The 11,961-nt window shown below is 40.2% G+C and overlaps 2 protein-coding genes across 2 annotated transcripts; one reads left to right on the forward strand and one right to left on the reverse strand.

The window, feature by feature from the left end:
• Positions 1–314: 314 nt before the first annotated feature.
• On the forward strand, positions 315–9,475 carry epyc (epiphycan). The gene is made up of 10 exons (XM_020926476.2): positions 315–512; positions 2,268–2,415; positions 6,445–6,577; positions 6,857–7,309; positions 7,744–7,932; positions 8,160–8,270; positions 8,414–8,572; positions 8,644–8,846; positions 8,919–9,014; positions 9,257–9,475. Exons 2-10 carry the CDS (start codon positions 2,275–2,277, stop codon positions 9,425–9,427), a joined length of 1,656 nt encoding a protein of 551 aa, XP_020782135.1. The 5' UTR covers positions 315–512; positions 2,268–2,274; the 3' UTR covers positions 9,428–9,475.
• A 676-nt stretch (positions 9,476–10,151) lies between these two features.
• si:dkeyp-38g8.5 (uncharacterized protein LOC568385 homolog) lies at positions 10,152–11,961 on the reverse strand. The gene is made up of 4 exons (XM_020926206.2): positions 11,703–11,961; positions 11,335–11,428; positions 11,148–11,235; positions 10,152–11,072 (listed from the first exon to the last, which is right to left on the reverse strand). Exons 1-4 carry the CDS (start codon positions 11,785–11,787, stop codon positions 10,401–10,403), a joined length of 939 nt encoding a protein of 312 aa, XP_020781865.1. The 5' UTR covers positions 11,788–11,961; the 3' UTR covers positions 10,152–10,400.

Raw genomic sequence — 11,961 nt, forward strand, 5'->3', positions numbered from 1 at the left:
GACTTCCTGTCAGGTCCATGCTAACAGCAGCTCTCACAGAGGTCCCATTGTGCAGCAGCCCCTGTAGATCCCCCCTATACATGAAAGTAACACATGCCAGAGTTTCACCTCAGGAAAAGGCGGACAAATATTTTAGTCTGATTGAGCCTTACAAAAATAAGGTCTCCTCTTGTAAAGGATAATAAGGTGTTAAACTACGGAGGGGTATGGTGTTTTCCTGTGTCTTAAGTACATCACTGAAGGCTTTGGGGTGGGGGCATTAGTGACCAAAAGCGATGAGCTCCAGTCCAGTCGGTCTCAGTGCCTACCGTCACTCATAAGAGGCAGGGCACTCAGGTCGACCATAGACCTCCACACACACACACACACCTTGACGCTGCTGTGTGCCTCAGCCCATACACGCCCTCCCTCCTGTGGGCACCCTGAGCGACCCCTCACCATTGGCCAAGTCCCGGAGCCCTCAGCATCTCCATCACGGCTGGAGGGACCATTCGGGAAAGCAGGAGACTGAGGTAAGCCTTCACTGCTATCTTCATTCTGCTTCAATGGTGATTAAGAAAACAGATGGGCTCAGGTGACCTCCCAGAAAACTATAGAGACTGTGCATGGAGAAAGGTTGACTAATTGGTTAGTGAAGAAGGAGCATTATTTCACTCAGAGATTACAGGTTTCCCAAAGTGGATATTTTGTTGAGACATTACCTTCAGAAAGACTTGGCTTGGATTTGGAGATAACAGTTTGGGATTTTTTGGATTACTCAATATTGCAGATGTCATATGTTCATTTTTAAATCACACACATGAAACTTAATTGGCAAAAAAAAGCCCCAAAAACATATATTTATTAATTAATTAGCCAGTCCCTTTTTTGTGATAGTTCATTTTTGATACAAATATAGCAGTTTGTTTTGCATCCATACCCATGGGACTGTCCCCAGGTTTGCCAGTGGTTTTTGAGGGAAATGGGTAGAATCAGCAGATATCAGGAATGCCCGCAGCGAAGCCAAGCATAACACAGGGCCAGTCTGAAGGCTACACTCATCCACATATACACAGTTTCCACTGTACACTGATGACCAGAGCTAAAGCACACCTCTGTCTGCAGATAGGGTTTCATTCACAGTAGTGATGCTGGGTTTTATGCTTAAACTAAAATAATCAGAATTACCCTTTCAAGGGAATACTACATAAATCTGACTGGTTGTGAACTTTATTTCTAATCTCTGCATAGCAACAAATATAAGATTAGTGTTTGAAATTAGCTGCTATGCTATATTTTATTTTAAAACTCTGCCTAAAATAGAAGTGGAGGTTTCTCTTATTTTGTGTGTGTGAATGATAGGTGTGTGCAAACAGAGCATACATCTGTGAGGTGTCTCTGCCAGTGTGTGTCTGTGTTTGTGTTAGAGCTCCGTGCTGCTCAAAGAAGCTTTTCCTTGCAGCTGTAACTCACTGCCATCCTGTCCACAAACCTCGGTGGAATTTGGAGTTTGAGTGCTGAGACAGGCACTGACCGGGCCTCATAAAGGGCCTCTGTGAAGGCTGAGGGGTTGAGTTAGCACTCCTAGCTCCCTGGTAACATCGTACCTGCAGTTCTCCTCACTCTCTCCATGCAACCTTGAGCGCCAGCATCTGAGCTATATGCATCTCCATAACTTATTGCAGATCTGATATTATCTTTGCTGACAGAATCTATCAAATTAGCTTATAGAATGAATCATCATCAATTACAGTTTACTGAGTTAATTTGTGTTGTGGGATGTCCCATGCCCAGATTTGTTTACTGATTTGTTGAGTTGTCAACGGCTTAACTGATGGTTATAAAGGAAGGCCTTGGAAGCTACCACATAAACTATTAAAGCAGCATACCTACATGAGCTGACAGTCAAGTTAAAAGTTCCTTCAAACCATAATTCTTTATCAGATCAGTTTTGACCCACGACCTTTGACCACAACAGTACTGATTTGTGGTTCACAGTGGGCCTTTAGCAGCAGTGAAGGGGGCTCTCATTTCACTGCCTCCAGCTGTCTGCACCAAACTAATGAATTCAGACACTAGTGATGTCACGCAGTGAAGTTCAGATATAATGGCCTATATGTGATACCGCTGATTCATAATCCACCCAAACTCAGTGTTTGAAGCTATACACTTCTATATAAGCTATATACTGCTATGACCTTTACCCTACAGTGTTTCACAGACACAGTAGACACAGTTTATAATGACATATCACAAGGCATTTTAACTGTTTTCTCTGCTGGTTCAAGGTGGACTATGAGGATGCTCGCACGGTTGTTGTTGGGACTCCTTGTCCTCAAAGCAGCAGTGGCCAGCCCAAGATTTTCCCGACAAACAGACTTGGATTATGACACAGAGAATGGAGAATATGACTATGAACTTACCACCAATCTGCCGGTAAGAAACTGAACCACTCTGTCCTTCTTAGCATCATCAGACAACATACGCAGACTAGACGTAGCTGTTGTGTCATACGGTTTGTGTTGTGTGCATTTGACGTGGTGATGTTGTATGACTCTAGAAATACTAGATTAGAAAAGAAAGAAGCATTTTGCACTATTGTTGTATTCCGTGTTTAATATTATTTGTACTATTTTATGTCCAGGATGGATTTGACTCAGAAGCATCATATACATGTGACAAATTTCATGCGTACAGAAATTAAAAAAAATTCAAAATCCACTGTAAAAATTATCTGCTATTTTTCATCTATATTGGTAAAGGACACATATTATGCAAATGTGACTTTTTTCAGCTTTTAACCATGTTTAACCAAATTGTTGTCCCCTCATGTCAAAAACATACCTAGTGTTGTTTTTTGTTTCATTCATAGTTTTTTCGTCCATTAATCCAAAAATAAGCACTCAAAAGTGCTCAGTTTTGCATTTTATCCAGATTGTTGAGTCACAGGGAAAAAACTGACTTCTCCTGCACAGTTTTTATAACAATATACCAACCTACAAACCATCACCAGAATTGGTCTGCGTTCAAATTATGCTTACAACAAATGCATTACTTTATTAGCAGAGCATTCATGCGACCTAAAGGCTTCATTTGTTTAGTTACCCATTGTGCAATCCCGTTGTTGAAAGAAGAGAGAGCTCTAATGCCTATATGCTTCATTGGAAACTGAGGTGTAGTTTATAAAATGTATTTTCCAAATTAAATCACTGTAAATGCGAAAATGTGAAATACTAATCCCAAGGTGACCAAAAGCATGTTTAAAGGGGAATTAACGCCACAAGAATGAATTATGTGCGTGTTTTTTAAGACATGCTCTGTGCAACATTTAATTGACTAAGGAGGGACGTGGTATGGAGTTGGCATAACATCATCATGATTAGCCTCTCACACAAAAAAACTGTGTGTACAGAGAAGTACTACTGAACAGCATCTCCATAAAATATTAAACTGTCTGGTCACTCCCAACAACTCCAGATGAACTCCAAGCCCTCTCCTTCCTACTCTTGTCCACATAAATCCTGAATTCAAATAAATCCCGACCAATTAATTGACTACACAACTGCAGAAGGTTACCCCTATAATCTATTGATCAGACAAAAGTAAATTTCTGGTGTAGAATCTGAAAGATCTGGCTAGTTGCTTTGGATCCAAACACATTTTCCAAAGTGCTCTTCTAGTAAATAGCAGTTACACTGGCCCATGAAAAACATTCCTAAGATATCATGAAATTCATGTTACTTAAGGACCAGTCAATGCGAGTCAACAAGAAGTTATTCGTTAAACACTTATTACTCATTATTACTGACACAATCTTATACTCACTAGATGGCCATAGACACATAAGCATAGTATTTGCTTGTGCCAGGTTAATTTTGATAACGTATATGGGCACACAAACAGTAAATTAGGACTGGACAATATGACATATTGATGAATCATAATTTTAAAAATTACTTCCAACATTCCTTTCTTGAACATTAACAAGACAGATCAGTGTGATTTAGCACAAAAATAATCCCTATTGAATCCTTCAAAGTCTGAACTGTGCTCCAAACCACACGCTTTTACAAGTAACCAAGTTGATCAGTGACGATTAGAAATCACAGAAACCCATCTCGAAAAAAATAAATTCATTAATTAATTGCAGAGTGCTGGTAAAAATATAAATTTGGTCCACCACAAGAAATTTAATATGCAATATGCCGATTATTTTGATAGACCAGCCAAGAAAGGTGGTCACTTTCCAGTGTCTACAGCTAGTTGTAAAGTTACTGGGATGGGATTATACACCAGTAACTCTTAACTAGAAATAAATACAGGAACTTTCTATCAGTTTGTAATTCCACTTGCTATTTTGGAGAAATTGTGATATTTGGCTACACCATGGTGCCATGCAGAGTATGTTTAAATGGCCTATGTTGTGTTGAGGGAGAGGGTGTGTGTGTGTGTGTGTGCGTGTGTGTATATATATTGTTTGATTATATATAATATGATTATGTATGTTCTAAATAGTTTTTATGAATACCAGGCTTTATTTGTATTACTTTAATGATTTTTATTATTTTAAATACCCTTGTTCTGCTATGCTACTCTATAATGGATCACAGCAGTTGAACCTTTCTGCTTCCAATATTACTTCTTTGTAGATTTGACTAAATCTGACTTCAACAATCTCTCTAGTTTGTATTATTGTGCTCCAGAGCAGTAGTTTGCACCACATGGACTGAGAGTTCTCAAGGGATTTTGGCTGTGGCTTCGATAGAACCAACCTGATTTAGAAGTCTGGATTGGGGTTTGCTCATTAAACAAGATTTTGGTGGGGAAAAAAAGAGAAATCAGACAATTAGAATAACTTATGCTCGTCATCCTGTCTGCACTCAATAATTACAGTTTTGGAAAATCAAATGGATGTAGTTTAGTTTTGTTGACAAAATAGTTAAAGGTAAGAGCTAAAAAGTGAGACTGTTTTGTTTCACAGATAGAAAAGTCTACTGAACAAAGAATGAAATAGCACACTTATTGTAGAGTAATTATACATTCTCATTCACTGTTTTTTTTTTTTGTTTTTTTTTCTCAGGAGGAGTTTTGAAAGGATTAAAGACTCACGTGCTATGTAATCCAAGCTAATTGCACAGCACACATTTACCACAGTTTCAACCCTAGACTACAGACTAAACTGCAGAACTGCTTAGTTCGTCATCTGTGTAGCCAAAGTAAATTCATTCCGGCCAGTTTATGCATTTTGCTAAAAACTCTAATCTTTTCATTGCAATGTTGCATTTGTTTTGGTGTTATAGACTCATTGTTTGAAAATGTAGATGGCCTAATTTGTTTAACTGTTTTGTTCCACAATCGAGTGAATGAATACAGCCTCATGCCTTTCCTATAATCCTTTGATTTATTATAGCTGCCAACATTGACTTGGGAAGAAAAAATGCCCATATAGAGTTGATGGGGCAGTTGGTTGTAAATAAATGCAAATTACTGATTATAACCTTGATGACTCTTCTGTGTAAGATGTTTTAAGAGTATAGACTGATACAAAATTACTTTCATTTGATACTTCGGGGTCCACTGCTCTCAGTCCAAGGCTGTGCTTGCTGGTTGCACAGCGTTTGCCCCATTTTCCCATGGGTGTATATGTTTGCTTTAGGGAAGAGGGAAATGAAGGGTAGTGCTGCAGCAAGCTAACTGTGTGCACGTTTTTCAAAGAGCCACCTTGTTGTATCTCAAACTGCGTCTGTACCTGCATCTAAATGTGTCTCTTACTTACTTAAGATAGTTTAATGTTAGTTTATTGCATATGCGTGTTTTGTTTATACATAAATACGTAGAGAACATTGAGAGTGTAAATTGTATGCCTTGAATTTGACTATTTCCTTAATAAAATGTGCAATAGGACTAAAAAGTATGTTCAGCAGTCACCATGTGTGTCTTGGATCCACAAGGACCATTCATTTTTGGAGCATGGTGTCAGTATTGACTGAGAGTCGCAGGTAATACCTGTAATGGTGAATGGGGCTGTATTGCCCTCATCTGGTCTATAATGGAACTACACTAATGCTGGCTGTCAATCCGATTGGCTTTTGTGAAAACTACCAGATTTTTTTCTCCTCTGTGTGGCTTCTAACTCTTTGTATATGTATATCAAGTGTGTGTTAATATCATTGGTGTCTAGTATTTTTGTTTGGTTTTCTAAGAAAACCTATTCTTTAGTGACATGACCTACATTGCTTCCGTATCAGTCAAAATAAAAGGGCTGCCATCTAGTGGGCAACTAAACTTCATTTGCATGAATTGAAATATAAAGGCATTGAAATATAAGGATAAATATAAATGTGTGCCTCGTGGAATGTTTTTATAAAATAGTTAAAAAAAATTTGGGTAACTCAAACAGAGCTGTTGAATATATATATGTATTTAGCTATATGAACTTACCTCACTGCTGGTATTTTCTCTTAGATAGAGGTTGAAACACTATCAACCGAACTGGAGGCAGAAGAGGAGGAAGAGGAGGAGGTGCCCTTGAAGCCACAGCTCATCCCACAGGGTTCAGGAGGGTCTGGGGTCCTGATGGGTCCTGACACACAGAAAGGTCTGAAAAAGCACTTGCAAACCAAATCCAGTATAGTATGTAGATGAATAAAAAAAACATATCAATGTTATATTAAATATGAAAAGGTAATAGTCAGATAAAAGGGAAAGGTGCTAACAAGTCCATCTTTGTGTGTTTTTCCTATGCATGTGTTCCATTTAACTAGCAGTCAATGGTTAAATGTGTGCTTCTTGTTGTCATATTAACCTAATCAGTGTTGTGAACTCACTCTTCTGATCATCAGCGTGTTCATTAATACCTAATCTTGTCTCTAACAAGAGGTGGAGCTGCGTCTGGCGCCCAGTGACATCCTCCATGTGTCCGGGGATGCAAGGGGCTCTGCGGGCTCAGGGGCTTCAGGGGAGTCTGGGTCATCGCCCTCTGGAGGGTCTGGGGGGTCTGGAGGGTCCGGGGACATAGTCTTTATCTCTGGAGCATCCCAGGAGCTGCTGGGGTCAGGCTCTGGCTCAGGTGGCTCTGGGGAGTTCCTGCTCTCCGGAGATGTGCTGTTCTCTGGAGATGTGTCGGGGTCTGGGGAGCCTTCTGAATCCGGGGACTTATCCGGGGTCTCTGGGGATGTATCTGGGGGCTCTGGGATTGCCGTGGAGCTGGGATCTGGATTTGGAGAGTCCGGAGACCTGTCTGGGTCCGGGCTGTCAGGGGCCTCTGGAATCTCTGGGGCTTCTGGGGAGTCTGGTGAATCTGGTTTCTCAGGGATAACATTCATAGAAGGTTAGTACTTTAGCTTTGCCTTAGTTTTAGCTATTTGGGATAAGTGATCCTTCCTCTATGTGGTCTGGAGACTCTAGAGCAGTGTTTTCTAAAGGTTTCTCAATAAGGGCTCTTCTAAGAATAATGATATGTAATTACAACAGAATTCATCCTAACTCTCCAGCAGTCCTTATTCACAATTTGTTTAGTGTTCATTTATAACACTGTAGTAAGTCAAAATTTCTTTCATTTAAAACTGTAGTTTTCCTGGGGCACACGTTTTGGAAAATGCTGGTCAAGAGTACATGTCTTGTTTATCTCCATGATCTCTCGTTTAACTGCCTCATTGTTCAGTGTAGTTAAATGTTGTATTTTGTTTAACACCAGCTTCATACTGTCTACTTAGTTTGTGCACTTTAACATTATGTCTCTTAACTGCCTCCTCACTGTTAAAGGCGAGGGAGTGCCCTTCATCTCTGGGACTGGTCCCAGTGAGGCATCAGGGACATCCGGGGAGATCTCAGGAGTCTCGGGTGTTTCGGGTGAAGCCTCTGGAGATGTAGACATCTCAGGAGCCTCTGGGACGTCTGGGGTCTCTGCCTCTGGAGAACCAGAGTTCCCTGGGGTCACTTTGATGCCTACAGGTCAGTGTCTCACTCAAGTGAGATCAACTGTAGTCAACTTAAATAATTATGAAACAGTGTGATATTATATGGGATACATTTCCTTAAATGTATGACTTGCTACTTATCAATTGCTAAAATGCAACTTCAGTTTAACAAGAATGGCAATCAGCACGTTTGATTGCTAGACCTGCTTTGCTTTTCTGGTCTAATCTGTCCATGTCCAACCTAATCCTGTGTCTAACAAGAGGAGGGGCTGCTTCCCACTACAACACAGAGCCCTGAGGAGGGCAAAGGAGGGGTAGAAGGCCCAGAGAGCTCTGGTGAACCAGACGAGACAGAGGAGCCTGACAGTCAAGGTCAGTACTCAGGCACTTTAGAGTAAACCGTCTGAAATATGTGGGTCAAATAATCCCAGTTCAGTTTATTTGTGTGTGCTCTCATGACATCATCATATCACACATTTGGGGCACATGTGTAAACCTTGTGTTCTGTGCTATAGGCATGCCCACCTGTCTGCTATGTACATGTCTGGGGGGCTCAGTCTACTGTGATGACCTGAGGCTGGACAGCATACCTCCTCTTCCCAAAGACACCACACACTTCTATGCACGCTACAACCGAATCACCAAAATCCACAAGTCTGACTTTGCCAATATGGGTACGTCAAATAAAATATTAAAAAGATGGCAACTAAAAACTGCAACCCAGTGTTTGTCATACACATTTTAGGCAAACTGAAGAGGATTGACCTAACTGCCAACGAGATCACATCTTGTGATGAGAAAGCATTCATTGGTCTTCCTGAACTGGAAGAGTTGGTGATCAGAGAGAACCACATTTCACAGCTGCCTGCTCTGCCTGAAACTATGACCCTCATCGACGCCAGCCACAATAACATTGGCTCTAAAGGCATTCACAGGGAGGCCTTCAAAGTGTGTACAATTGTCTTAGCAAACAAGTGTATTTAATAGCATATTGCTAATGCTTGTTTTCCCTTTGATTAGGACATGACTGCCTTGCAGTTCCTGTATATGACAGACAACAACATTGACTACATCCCTGTGCCTCTGCCCGACAGTCTGCGGTCTTTACACCTACAGGTAGGCCATCAAGAATGTGCTCAAGTAAACCCTATTATCTTTATACTATATGTCAACATATAATATAACTATGTTTAAAATAAAGAGAGTACATTTAAAGCAAACATAATATGTATGCTACTAGTCTATGTTGTGACTTATCAAAACACTTTCAATTTACAAGTCTGATATTATACAAAAATTTTATGATGTGGCAAAAATTGCCATTTTCTTTATAAACTCATTGTGTAACTTTTTTCTAGCGTAACAACATTCAGACAATGCTTGAGGACACTTTCTGCAACCTGAAAGATTTCAACTACATCAGAAATGCGCTGGAGGACATCCGCCTTGATGGAAACCCAATCAACCTGAGCAGGACCCCTCAGGCCTATGTGTGCCTGCCCCGTATACCCATCGGGACCCTTGTGTGACCTCACACACACTAACATGTACTTTTGCACACTGACTCCACAGATGCAACCACCTGTACACACCTTTGTACATACCGACACATACAAACACTACCAACTGCATTTCAGTGGTTCAATCTGCTGCAGACAGATTCAACTCTTTGTGGATATTTATGGTTAAGGCACCCTCATGAGTTTATAACCTGGTCAAGCACTGATCAACTGTAGTTCTCTGATTTTTGGAAGGACATCAAAGCTCACACATTGCACACTATTTATACTTTATCGTGATCCATAACCATGTTTCAAACATGCGAACACATACACAAACTAATACCACAACTTGATTGAATAAAAAGGTGGCGTTCAGTTAAATCTAATGATAAACACTAAAAACAGCATGTCTGTTCAATTAGTGTCTGTTCAAACTGGCAGCAGCCTAGTTTCATTGTTTAAATATGTTTTGTAAAAAATAAAGTTAATAATATTAATATTAATGAGAAATCTAACAATCCTATGTATACGAGCATGAGCAATGAGGCTTAATGAGGGGGAATTTAATTAAAGCAATAAAATGTGCATTTAAACGCATCCATTTGTTGTAAAGTCTGTACTGTAACTGTAATATAGAAGAAAGAACCTTTTTTACATGAACTGCAATATTTGGTATATTTGATTTAAGAATTAATTGTAAAGACACAAATGCAAGACTCTACCCAGAGTCCTATAGAAAAACTAAAGACTATTGTTGATTTTGGGAGGGGGGTTGTTTATTGTGGAAGGGGTAAAACTAACAGCTCAACTTTGTGTGCTCTCTGTATGGAATAACCACAAGTAAATAAATGCGTTTTGAAGACCTCTCCAAATTAGATGGCTCTCTCTTTTCATTCACAATTCTGTTTGGTAATGCAGCAAAAACTGTTTTTCCTAATTTGTACACTTACAATTAGTCTAACAACATATGTGGATTTAATCTGAAACTGTGAAATTATTTTCAAAAATTGTTAATAAGCTTTTCAAACAAGAAAAGAAAACGCTCTTTTCTGTCTGTACAGTCTGTATTTTCCAAATTGCCCTGAGTTCTCACCAATCTAGCTTTCTCCTGCTCCAGAGCCAGTCGGTCTTTGGTCACTGTCTCTCTCTCCTTCTCCACTACCGCCCTCTCTCTGTCCAGCAGGGCTTTCTCCCTCACTATGGCAGCTCTGTCTCTGTCCAGTGACGCTCGGTCTCGCTCCAGTGATGCCACTTCTCTATCCAGCGCTGCCCGCTCCCTCTGCAGCAGCAGGTGCTCACGCTCCATGATCTGCTTGTGCCGGTCCATCACTTGTTTTTCATTGTCTACTTCCTGTAAGATGTGCCCTATATCCAGATTTCCTTCTTCAGGCACCTCTCCGTTTAACGTGACCTCAACTTCTGGACCTGTGAACAACTCTGAAAAGGCTGCAGGAGCCTTTGATTCTACTGATGAAATTGTAGGCATAAGCAGCCTCGTCTTCTTTCGCTTGGGGAAGTTTAAGACCTCATATCTGTCTTGTTGTGTGGTTGCAAGAATAGAAGCACTCCCATCTAGGCGACCTTCCATAGCATCATTCATCAAAGTGTAAAAGGACCACTGAGGAAAAGATGTAACTTCATGACCATGATCCTGAGGGGTTAATTTTATCTCCTAGAAAGACAAAAACAGAGCAGTTTAATAAAGGAGAGGTGTGTATAAGCTTTCAAAAGAGAAAAAGAACAGCACTTTGTATTTCTTTTTCATATTTTCCCATTTTTTGGCTGCTTGATAGTGGGTCATTTTGTCTTGTAATCCCATGTGTCTGAGAATAGCCCTAAAGAAAAACAATACACAATTGTTTGGTCTGATCCCAAATAGCATTGCGTCATACAATCTAGGGATGTCATTGGGAATATGTAATCTATAGGCTTACCTCCATCCACACATGGATGCATTCCTTTTTCCATTAAAAAGACTTTTATTTGACATCCTCAGCTTTACCAGTTCTTGCGTTTCTTTTGGATTCACTGAAATATAAAATGTAATCAATGTAGAGGAATAACATTTTCACAGTTCTAATAGAGAAAAATAACTGAATACATGATTATGATCTTCAGCTAGGACCTGACTGTTACTTGTTTTAAGCTTGGCAAATTCTTGTTGTCACTTCACAAGAGCGCTGGGTTGGCTAGTGCTAAAGTGGTCCACTCTGATACGAATGTCACTTGCTAGGAAGTTAGGGCTTGCTTGCGCCGAAGACTAGCTAGTTTATTTACTAGTCTTTCTTGGCATCTTACTCACATTTATAAACGATCTCACTGGGAAATATTTCATTATGGCTTTCATCATGTCCTTGGCTCGGGTCAGTGTAGTCATGGCACTCCATGCTGCGGTACGTTTCTTATTTACTTAGTTTATTATAACGAAGGAGGGTCCATTGGAGGATGCATGAGGAGTTCCACTTGTTTCGGAGGGCCCTGCGTTCTCATGCGCTGTTCTTGAAGTAAACGCACTAGATCTGATCTCAGGTACTTTGGCGCCATCCAGTGACACGGAGTAC

Source organism: Boleophthalmus pectinirostris, unplaced genomic scaffold (assembly GCF_026225935.1).
Source record: "Boleophthalmus pectinirostris isolate CB_2022bp ecotype Guang Dong unplaced genomic scaffold, ASM2622593v1 HiC_scaffold_18, whole genome shotgun sequence".
NCBI classification, from domain to species: domain Eukaryota; kingdom Metazoa; phylum Chordata; class Actinopteri; order Gobiiformes; family Gobiidae; genus Boleophthalmus; species Boleophthalmus pectinirostris.